The following is an 11,746-nucleotide window of genomic DNA, read 5'->3' as shown; positions in this document are numbered from 1 at the left end:
CATTGTCTACATAGTGAGTTCCAGGATATCTGGGGCTACAGGGAGACCCAGTCTCAAAAAAAAAGAAAAAAAAGAAAAAGTTCACAGTCTCTTTTAAAAGTCTCTTAACTGTGGGCTTCTGTAAAATCCAAAACAAGTGCTGTCTTATTTCAAAGGAAAGAATCAGGCACACCTAAGCAAAACATAAGCAAAACCTAAGTCCAGCAATTAGCACAAGGCTGGACATCTGGGATTCACTCATGAGCTTCTGGGCTTCAAAGGGTTTTGGCAGCTCCACTTCTCTGACTCTTATGTCTACAGTGCACACAGCATGTCTTGTAGACCCAAGCCAGCTCCATTCCACACCTGATGCTGCTCTTGGTGGTCATCCCATGGTCCTGGAATCTCCAAAAAGCTGGGGTCTCCAGTGAAACTGAGGCTGCACCCTCACCAATGGCCTCATTTGGTCTCTTGGTATGCAATGCTTCAGATTCTCTCCATGACCCCTTCACTCCTGGGGTCTTTACTGCAGCTGATGGTGTTCTTTCACCAATGGTCTTTCTTGGCCTCTTAGGGTGCCAAGCCTGAGCTTCTCTCTGTGACCCCTTCATGCTTTCAACGCTAGAACCATGAAGGAGACTCCTACATATTACCAAGTCCTGCTTCCAGCTTGAGATGGAGGCTAGGGTTCCCTCTGTACCACAGCTTCTGTGCGCTGACCCTGAGGAAATACTTCCCAGAAGATTTCACCATAATGATGCTGGTCTCTTGTTACTTACAGCTGGTTTTTCAGCCCCAGCTAACCAGCATCAATTACCCCAGTAAAGCAAAAGTTTTACTTCAGGTTCTGGTCTCTTAATCACAGTTGGTTCTTCAGCCCAAGCCGACCAGAACCCACAGATTCTCAATTCAAAATATCAAACAAACAGTCCTGATAGTCTGCTTCCCTTTGAAGCTTCACAAGACAGGCCTCCATTGTTCACAACTCTTTTAGCATAACTGTTCCAAGCTCCACAGCAGCAAATCCTAAGCACTCAATGGCCTTTCCAGCCCAAAGTTCCAAACACTTCCATAATCCTCCTAAAAACACCAAGGTCAGATCTGTCACAGCAATGCCCTACTCTCTGGTACCAGTTTCTGTTCTAGTTTGTCCCTGCATTGCTGTAACAAAACACTTAAGTTTTATGGAATTGAATGGGTTTATTCAGCTTACATCTCCTGGGTCACAGTTCATTAGGGAGCCCAAGGTAGGAACTCAGGGCAGGAACCTGGAGGCAGGAGCTAGAGCACAGGCAATGGAGGAACTCTGCTTGCTGGCTTGCTCCCCTGGCCCATGTTCAGCCTGCTTTCTTTTTCTTTTTCTTTTCTTTTTTTTTTTAATATTTTTATTTATCATTTTCATTTTATGTGTATGGGTGTACTGCCTGCATGTATGTGAGTGCACCTGTGTTGTGCAATGCCACAGAGGTCAGAAGAGGGTGTCAGATTCCCCTGGAACTGGAGTTAAGGATGGTTCATAGCAGTCATGTGGGTGCTGGGAATCAAACCCAGGTCCTCTGCAAGAGCAGTCAGTGCTCTTAACCACTGAGCCATCTCTCCAGCCCCAGCCTGCTTTCTTATACAACGTAGTCCCACCTGCCCAGGGGTGGCACCACCTACAGTGGGCTGGGTCCTCCCACATCACTAAATAATTAAGAAGATGTCCCACAGACATGGCTACAGTCCAGCCCAATGGAGGCAATTCCCCATTTGAAACTCCGTCAACCCAGGTGTGTCAAGTTGACACTAAATCTATCCAGTACATTACCCTTGATTGGATGAGATCTAAGTGCCTATTTTTGAGATCTAGCTGATAGGGTGATAGGCAAGAACCAAATCAAAGCAGGATTTTTTTTTTTAAATGTGACAGGTTATGCTAATTTCCCAAAGTGTCCTTAATCTTTCTGCTTTAGGGTGATGCATGCTTTTAGGCTTCATCCCTCCGCCATCAGTTTCTTAAGGACTGAGTTCCTATTTAACTTATTTGTATGTCTCTGTACAGTTTCCCATGGTGCCTTCCACATGTAATGTGGTAAGTATGTGTTGAATGAGTGAGTGGGTGGATAGGATGTTTTGTAGGTAGGTTACTTAACTTGGGGATCAGAGTTCTTGTGGCCTGGAAAGATGTTTATTGCCTTGATAATATAGTGTTTAAATCCCACTACATAATCCTAAAAATGATATTCCCTGACAAATGAGTTGGTATCTTTGAAATTATAACAAAATATATTGCAGCATTGAATTTGTTCTTTTAGGTAAAATATATACTGAGATCTGATGGGGCTAGACTGTTAATTACAGGGAATTAGTCCATGAACTTACTGAGTGTTTATTAATTCTCCACTGTGTGTTAATTTGGTCACAGGCTTGTGCTATTTGTGGGATGCCATATTTTGTCATGTTTAGTGATTTCTTTGTAATCTTGATGCTGTCTAAGTATCTCTTTAGCACTTTGTAATGATGCCTGGCACAAGTAACGGGGAGGAAGGCAGAGCAGACGGGAAGAAGAGCAGGCGCACTGCAACTTGTGGCAACTGAGCCTTATTGTTTCATTGGTGTATCGCAGTGACTCAGCCTTACAGGCACATGGCTTTATTTGGGGCATCTGCTGTGACATTTCATCCACCCACAACTACCTGTTGCTTTTTTTTTGATCCATGTTATAAATTTCATTACTTAGTTAAAAATACTCTGTGTTAGTACTTGATTGTTAAATAGATAAGGCAGTTTTAAAAGGTGAGTGGTTGTGCATCTCTGTGATAATCACCATCTGCTGCCAGAAGAACCTTCTCTGGTGAGAGCTGAGAGATGCAGTAATCTATGGGTATAAATAAGCCATTATGATTCAGTTTATTACTATGTCTGTTTAGCAGAATAATAGCAGTAGGTTCTCCCCTATGGCCTGTGACTGTCTAGTCACATGTTCTTGACCCTGGTAAATGTTGGGTATGAACATTTCATCTTATGAATTTGACCCTAAACCTAATCAGAAGGGGTTGGTTATTCCCATAACATTCATGCCATTATTGCACCAGTGGGTATATATTGCACCAGTGGGTATATTTTACCAAGTCAGTTGTTATTGAAGGTATATTTTGCCAAGCCAGTTGTTATTGTAGTTCGCAGGGTTCACAGCTGGGTAAGGTTGGTGTTTACCTTTCTCTACCAGTAACATGCATAGCACCTTCTAGTAGTACTAGAAAACTAACCATTAGAGATAAAGCTTCGAGCTCAGTACCAGTTTGATTTTTTCTTGTTTGTTCTAAAACTCAGATATGTAATGTCTTTCACAATAGGGTCTTATCATCTAGTTCTGGTGGGTAACCAAGTACAATGGCAATAGCTAGTATTATTTGAGGGTCTGTGGGAACTCCCTGGTCAACAGCTTCAAAAAAGAGAGTCCATTCCTGGCATCAGGCTTTTCATTTGCTTGCAGGTGGTGGTGAGAATATGCATGAGAATAAGAGACTGCAGAGTGCTCAGCCCTAAGTGAGACACCTGTATCTCATCCTCTCCTCCCAAGGCTCAGGAATTACTGCAGAAGAAGAGGCTGAAAGATTGTAAGAGCTGGAGGTGGTTGATGAATACAAGGAAACTGTGTTGTCTGGACACTACAGGGAAGTTGCACATATGAATCCACAGCACTTGTGACAGCATGCACAAAACCTATGCAGACTCAAGCCAGACAAAACCCCAGCATGGTTGGAGGAGGTTGGCAAGAAGCTCCGGCCCTATCTGAGGAACTATTGGCAATGGGAGAGTCAGTTTTCTTTAAGGGTGTGATGCCTGGTAGGTTGACCAGACTCCAAGGGATAGACCCATACCCATGAACATTTTGGAAACACAGATTAGATGCGATAGATCTTAAAAAGACATACAACAATAGAGGGTGTGAGGTAGTAAGGTGGGGATGGAGAGAAGGGAAGGGGTCTGAATATGATCAAAATACATTGTAGGAAATTCTTGAATCAACTGAAATTTTTTTTTAAAAGTCGAGTGGTGTAAGCTCTAAAGACAAAGCTAACTTTGGTTGTATCCATCTGTAGCTTCCAGGCTGGACCTTTATTAGTCTTGTGTCTGGAAGGAAGGTGCTGTCCTGGGAGATAACAATCTAATTTTGAAGATGGACAGTTTTAATACTTCAATATGTAGATGTTCACTTGGCTCTTTCATATCACTTCATGTTCTCTTCTCTTTCTTGGTATCATTTTCTTTCTCCCTGTGCATGTCTTCACACTTCATATACTGACCGTACGTAAATAGATCTCTTAAATAACATTGCCCCGGTTAGTTTATATTGTCAACTTGACACACCTGGGAAGAGGGACCCTCAACTGAAGAAGTTCCTAAATCATATTGGCCCGAGGGCATGTCTATGAGGCACTTTCTTGATTTCTAATTGATGTTGGAGGGCCCAGCACACTGTGGGCAGTGCCATCCCTGGGCAGGTACATCAGTATAAGAAAAGTAACTGAATGTGAGCCTGGAAGTATGGCAGTAAGCAACATTCCATGGTCTCTGCCTCAGTTCCTGTTTCCAGATTCCTGCCTTGAACACCCTGACTTCCTTCAATAATGGACTGTTAGCTGGATATGTAAGCTGAAATAAACCCTTTCTCAAGTTGCTTTTGGTCAGAGGATTTTTATACCAACAGAAAAGCAAACTAGAACATGAATGTTATTTTACGTGCTTAAAAAGTGTATACAAGTGATGTCAGAGTGTAGATGGTCATGTGAAATTTGCTTATTTTGCTCGTTACCTTTTCTTTTTTTGTTGTTCTTTTTGAGACAGGGTCTCTCTGTAGCCCCAGCTGACCTGGAACTCAAGACCACACTGGCCTTGAACTCACAGAGATCCGCCTGCCTCTGCCTCCCGAGTGCTGGGGCTAAAGGTGTGTGCCAGCATACCCGGCTTGCTTTTGATTTTTATTTATTATTTTTTATGTGTAGGAGTGTTTTGCCTGTATGTAAGCATACCATATGTATGCAGTGCCCACGGAGGCCAGGAGAGGGCCTTGGATCCCCTGGAGCTGGAGGTGAGGATGGATGATAGCTGCCGTGTGGGTGCTGGGAACCAAACCTGGGTTCTCTGCAAGAGCAGCTGAACCATCTCTGTAGCCTTTACTATTTATTTATTTATTTATTTATTTATTTATTTATTTATTTATTTATTTATTTATTTATTTTTTGAGGTGCCTTCACTATATTGTCTAGACTGGCCTTGAACTCACAATCCTCCCTCCTCAGCTTCCCTAGTGCTGGGATCATGGGCATTGTGCTACCATGATTGTCTTATTAGTTTTAGGTTAATAAGATTTACTTGTGTTAACATTTATGGCTATAATTCCTTCATTTGAACTGGTATATCATATTTCATTGTGTGACTATGCCCTAAATTTTTAGAGACTATCTTTTATTATTTGACAATTTTACACATTTATTTTGTGTTGCATTTTCTACTCTCAACTTCCCTTTCTCCTTTCCATAGAGACCCCCTAATGTTTGCCCCTGATTTTTAATTCATTCTTAAGAGAAATCTTTGTGTGTGTGCAACAGTGAACATTCCCTCATGTATATATAAGAAGTTACATTTGAGAACATTTTCTTGGTCAGAATTTCTTCACCGGGGTATGTTTATCCATTAATGTTTGCAAAATAAATTGAATGAGTCACTGATACTTTAAAGAAATAGAAAAGAACAGAGTGGAAACTCAGAATTTGTCGCACACTGTGAGAATAAACAGTATTTTAGTACAGTTTCATTTCAGTTAGGTCAGTACGAGTATATCACAGTGGAAGTTTGTGTGTGAGAGAACAGCACAGTCTGATAGCTTCTCCCGAGTCTATAGTCCTAGGAATAGAGTGACTTGCTCTCTGTCTGCGGTTGTCTTTTCTATTGGCTGTTTACAGAGAGTATCAGTTCCCTTCCACCAGAAAGGAAGGAATGTGCCCATTAATCTGTAGCCTCATCACTACTTGATGTATTAATTTCTTTTCCGTTGTGATAAAATACTCTGACAAAAAGCAACTTAGGGGAGAAATGGTTTATTTTGGTGTACAGTCCCAGAAGGATAGAGTCTGTCACCCTGGGGAGACATGATGACAGACAGAGAAGGCATAGTGGGAAGAGCAGGAAGATGGCTGATCACATTTCCTCTACATTCAAGAAATAAGAAAAAAGAAAAAGTAGCTCGAGGTTCTGCAGCTTCCGCCTGCTCTCATTGACACACTTCCTTCAGCAGGGCTCCACCTCCTAAAAGATCCAGAACCTTCCCAAACTGTCCCACCAGCTGGGGACCCAATCTTCAGACACATGGGGACATTTCACATTCAAACCACAGTGGTATTATCAGTTTCTCCCAAACCAATTGGTGTGAAATGGCATCCCACCATGATTCTAATTTGTATTTGTTTTATCACTAGTGTGATAATTGTTTTGCATGCTTATTGCAATCCAGTTTCTACTTTTTGGGATAATCTTTGTTCATCTTTTAGTGAAGTATAGTTGTGTAGATTTAAACCATTATCCATGTACTTTAGATTTTAATTTTTTGGTAATTACATGTATATTGTTATAAATACCTGCAAGTAGTCTGTGACTCATATTTTTACTTTGGTGCTAGTGATATCCAAGAGTTTTGATTTTAATGAATTCAAATTCATCAGTATTTTAATTTTTAACAGAGGGAGGCAGAGAGGAAGGAAGAGGAGAGGCAGACAAAAAATTCTGTTCTAACTAAAAGTCATCTTTCTTAAGAATTTTAAAGATTTTACTTTTTCTTATTTGATATTTAAGCAGAAATTAGTTTGGTTCTATAAAATATAGAGTGAGACAAGGACATAGGCCTCCCTCTACATGGATAATTGGTTGACCCAGCATCATTCTTTGTCCATGTACCTGCAGTGCTAGCTCAGGTGGATCTCAGGTGTCAAGTTTATGTGACATGTGGACCAGTTTCTAGGCATTCTGATCTGTTGTTGTCACTCTCCTTGTCTTCATGTCATTGGCTACTATCTTAACTATTACAGCTTTATAGGATGTTAGTCAGTAGAGCACATTCTCAGTCACCTTGTTCTCGCTCTCTAAAAAATTGTCTTATTTAAGCAGATATTCTAAATACTTTAAAATAACTTTCATTTAATAGTATTCTGTTCTGTCAGGGAACCTACATCAATTCAGTTGACAAACCCACTCTTTTTACTTCACCAAGAAAAGGAAATGAAGGAAGAGTGACCTGGTGAGGGATTAATTGAGAATTGATTCTCAGGAAAGTGGTCTATGAGATGACATTTAAATTGAGTCATGAAAGATGAGAATAATTCAGTGTGAAGAGTTAGGGGAGATGATGTTAAAAAGAACTAATCAAGTGCAAAGGCAGAAAGAAGCAGTTGGGCCTTTTTGTTGGGTGGTTGCCAGATTCATTATCTGGAGGTCTTTCTCTAGGCTATAAAATAAAACCCATGTGAATGCATTCACTCCAATTCGTCAGCAAAATTCCAGTCTGTAAACAGTATACAGTTTTAAGAGTTTTGCTATTCTTAATGTAGTAGTATGTTAAATATTTAAATAGACACACATTTCTTTCTAGACGTGCACTATAAATTTGCTCTCCTAATAGCAGTACATGTTCCAGTTCCTCTGCATTCTTGGTATTAATATTCATAAATTTTGTAGGATTACTTGCTAATTTAATAGATGGAAATGCTACATAATTACTTATTTTGTCTTAATTGTGTGTGTATGAGAGAGAACGTGCACATACCATTTATTCATTTTTTCGGTGTGGTATTTGTCTTTTTCTTATTTATTTGTAAAACTTTTTATGTTACCAGATTTAACACTTTTCATAATATACTGCCTATGTTCACCCAAACTTTTTGATATCTTCCAATTAAATCTTGATTTGTTTAATACATGCAAACTCCTTGATGTTTCCGTTTTTGAAGCAGTGATCGATATATCACGTATCAGAAGAAAGATGCAGAAGAATGATAGCAGACGTGAGTGCCCATGCCTTTCCTCTTAATTTTTCCCTTTGGAGGCCATTGCTCTTACCAGTTCCTTTCATTTCCTTCTGAAGGTATTCTTTGTCTGTTAAGTCCTCCTTTTTTTTTTTCTAAAGCACTGGCCATGTTGAGTTATAATTATTGTCTGAAAAATTGTGCCTTCCTTTATCAATTGTTTTTTTAATGTAACCTTGTCTGGCCTTCTGTCAAGAGCTAGTCTATTTCCCTCTTGTTTTTTGGTCTTTTTGAGACAGGGTCTCCCTGTAGCCACAACTGGCCTGGAGCTTGCTATATAGACCAGGCTGGACTCAAACTCAGAGATCTGTCTGCCTTTGCCTCACAAGTGCTAGGATTAAAGGCATGCGCCACCACACCTGACTTTTTTTTTTAATGTTTATTTTATTTTTATGTGTACGTGTGTAGACCTGAGTGTATGTATGTACATCTCATGTGTACAGGTACTGACAGAGGCCAGAAGAGGTTGTCAGATCCTCTGGAAGTAGAGTTATGAACTAGCAGTTATGAACTGGGTTCTCCTGCCAGATCAGCAAGTACTCTTAACCTTGAAGTCATCTCTCTAGCCCCTGTTTCTTTATTTCTTGAGTCTGAGATGCTTTGTAACTTGGTTTTTCCAATAGGTATGAGAAAGTGATGTGTGATCTCCGAGCCTAGGCCTTAAGAGCCTTGCAACTCCATTTTTGCCCTTTTGGGAGACCATCATTGCCATGTTCAGGGGTCTCCTGGCGTAGTGTTCTTGAAAGAGAATGGCCTATGAGTCCCTGCTACACTCAGCCCCACAGCCAACCTTCAGCTGAGGCCTCCTTAGACAGTATTCAGATCTGAGGAGGGATTTTATCTAAAAATGATGGGTGTAAGTGGTGTGCACTGGGTGTGGTCATCATAGATGTTACAAGGCGGAATTTCAGCTAGAGCTCAGGGTGCTTAGTTAGGTACCACAAACACTTGGACACTCAGTGAAGAGTGTGGTGCTGATAATTAGGTGATTTTACTGAGTGCAGCTTGTCCTTAAGGAAGTTGTTCCCTGATATTTTCACCAGAAAATGTAGGCTCCCCCATTCTCATGCTCTTTTCTTTCCTTAGATCTTTACCTTGGTAACTGCCCATCTAGCTTTCCTCTGACTATAATTGTATAATATAGTAATATAGTTTTAACTAAGTTTTATATGGAGCTTTTAACATCTGAAGGTGCTGCCATAGCTGGGAATGATGGTGTTGTTTTGGAATAGCAATACTCAGGGAAGTGGGAAGATCTCAATTCAGGCCTGCTTTGGCTACAGAGACAGTTCAAGCCCAACATGGGCAGCTTAGCGTAGCAGGACTGTGTCTCAAGAATAAAAAGTAAAAGAGAGTTGGGGATGTAGGTCAATAGTTCATTGCTTGCCTAGCATGTACCAGGCTCTGGGTTCAGTCCCCAATGTCGTAAACAGACACAGCCTGAAACATAGCCCAAGGCAGAATGTAAACTGTTTTCTACCATGGTTTTTTACATAGATTTAGTTATATATTTTATACTTTATATTTTATTTTTATTATATATTTTAGGATTTTAAATGGTAATATTGACCGTGACCCAGTAAACCCTGAAATCACTTACTTGGGAACTTCTGCTAGGATGCAGAATCAAGAATATTTATTCTAGGATAAATCTGAGTCTAGATTTTAGATGCTTGCAAATCTCAGGCTTTTCATGTCCTGCAGTGACTTCATTTCAGGGTGATTTAGTCTAGAGGTTTGGTGGGGAAAGAGATGAAGGGAAGTAACTAGTTTAAAGAGAAGAGGGCAGAAGATTCATCAAGTCAAGGCCTTACTCAACTTCACCTCATTCAGGGGAAAGATGACAGAATCACTCCTGGTGTTGGCTTGTGTTCCTTTTATTCTGCACAATTAAAAATGATTTGTTTTTATGTGCATGACTGCTCTGCCTGCATGTATGTAAATGCACCTGTATTCTGCACAATTTTAAAGGAGCTTTCTGTGACTAGTTTTGTTTCACCAGAATGATCAATTTGAAAAATTCTCATTTGAAGATAGATGAGAGTTTTGGTCCATGTTTACATGCATATGAACATGTTTTAGGGCTCCAAATGAGCTATTCCTGTGCTGTCACTTCATATGTTAAAGGGGCTTTATGCTTGTGTAGAAAGGTAAAATAGTATCCTCCATTTTTCATACTCATTTATTTGTGTGTACGTATGTGGGTACATGTGCTACAGCACGTGTATGTCGGAGGACAACCTGCAGGAATAAATTTTCTCCTTCCTCCACGTGTGTCTTGGGGCTCAGGCTCCGGATGTCAGGTTTGGTGGCCGACAGGGGAGCTGAGGACATTGATATTTAGTGGGTTTTTTTTTGTGATCAATAAAATACAGGTTCAACATGAGCTTTGCACATACCTTTTTTACATATATATTTTATATGTATCTATATATAACATGACGTTTATTATTTACTTTGTACAGCATTAAGTACATCCAGTGATGTGGCATGTGAAGGAGCTGTACATGCCTAAAACCCTTTTTTAAGTTTTTTTATTGTTTTGGTCTTTTTGAGACAGGGTCTCCCTGTAGCCCCAGCTGTCCTGGAACTCACTATGTAGACCAGGCTGGCCTTGAACTCACAGAGATCCGCCTGCCTCTGCCTCCTGAGTGCTGGGATTAAAGGTGTGCGCCACCACGCCCAGCTTTTTAAGTCTTGCAAACTAAACTGTACCCATGAAACAGTAGCTTTGTAGTCCTCCCTTCTCTCAGCCACTGGTAACTGCCATTCTCTGTTGTCTCTATGAATTTTACTATATTAGGTAATATGTAAATGGAATTGGGGAGTATTATTTTTATGAATGTATTACTTCATTTAGCAGAGTATCTTCAAGGTTCATTCATGTTGTAGCATATATAAAAATTTTCTTCCTTTTTAAGGCTGAGTAATATTCTATTGTGTGTGTGTATGTGTGTGTGTGTGTGTGTACATACATGTGTATCTATCACACTGTGTTCATCTTTAAAATTCTTTTTGATTGATTTATTTTTATTTTAGTGTTTGAGAACTTTGCCTACACATATGTAAGTGCACCTGTACAAGCAATGCCTGAGATGGTCAGAAGAGGGCCTTGGATCCCCTGGTACTGGAGTTACAGATGGTTCTGAGCTGCCGTGTGGGTTCTGGGAACTGAACCTGGGTTCTTTCTGCTGAGCCAGCTCTCAGTTTCCTCACATTGTGATTATCTTTTGATGGATGTCTGTTGTACCTATCCTTTGGCTGTTGTGAATAATGCTCCTGTTTTTAAAGATGTACAACTACCTGTTTGAGCCTGTTTTTCTGGTTAATATCCAGAGGTGGACTTGATGGGTGGTTTGGCAATTGTGTGTTTCGTTTTGATGACTTACCATATAATTTTCTACAATGTGAGCTGTAGAAAGGTAGCAAGGTAGCCTTTTACTCTGTTGATAGTATCCTTTGATGCTCAAAATTGTTATCTTGATGAAGTCCAAGGTATCTAATCTATATTCTTTGCTTTTAGAGTTGGCCTCTGAGAGGCTGAGATCATTTCTCTAGCCTGCTCTACTCTTAGTACTGTCTTTCTGTGCCTTTTCCTCTTTAAAGGCTAGAAAGGGCTAAAGGAAGTGGCTCACTTGCTACATTGCCTGCTGTGTTGGCATGAGGACCTGAGTTTGGATGCCTAGTACCCATATAAAAGCCAGGCT

General features: G+C 40.3%; 1 protein-coding gene across 3 annotated transcripts in view; it reads left to right on the top strand.

Moving 5' to 3' along the window:
- LOC103736285 (BRISC and BRCA1-A complex member 2-like) overlaps positions 1 to 3,592 on the top strand; it is a 19,907-nt gene extending 16,315 nt beyond the window's left edge. For 2 of the 3 annotated variants that reach the window (XR_003849934.1, XR_003849931.1), the window contains exon 3: positions 3,455 to 3,592. Coding sequence is in view for 1 of the 3 variants with exons in the window: in XM_029564804.1 (XP_029420664.1) it covers positions 3,542 to 3,572 (31 nt within the window). In the remaining 2 variants the exon portion in view is untranslated. The remainder of the gene's footprint in view (positions 1 to 3,454) is intronic. The other variant, XM_029564804.1, reaches the window with a different exon arrangement.
- Positions 3,593 to 11,746: the final 8,154 nt, after the last annotated feature.

The sequence above is a fragment of the Nannospalax galili genome, unplaced genomic scaffold (assembly GCF_000622305.1).
Source record: "Nannospalax galili isolate Female #2095 unplaced genomic scaffold, S.galili_v1.0 scaffold8318, whole genome shotgun sequence".
Classification (NCBI taxonomy): Eukaryota; Metazoa; Chordata; class Mammalia; order Rodentia; family Spalacidae; genus Nannospalax; species Nannospalax galili.
The sequence above is the reverse complement of the archived record's forward strand: the minus strand, read 5'-3'. Positions and strand labels throughout refer to the sequence as shown.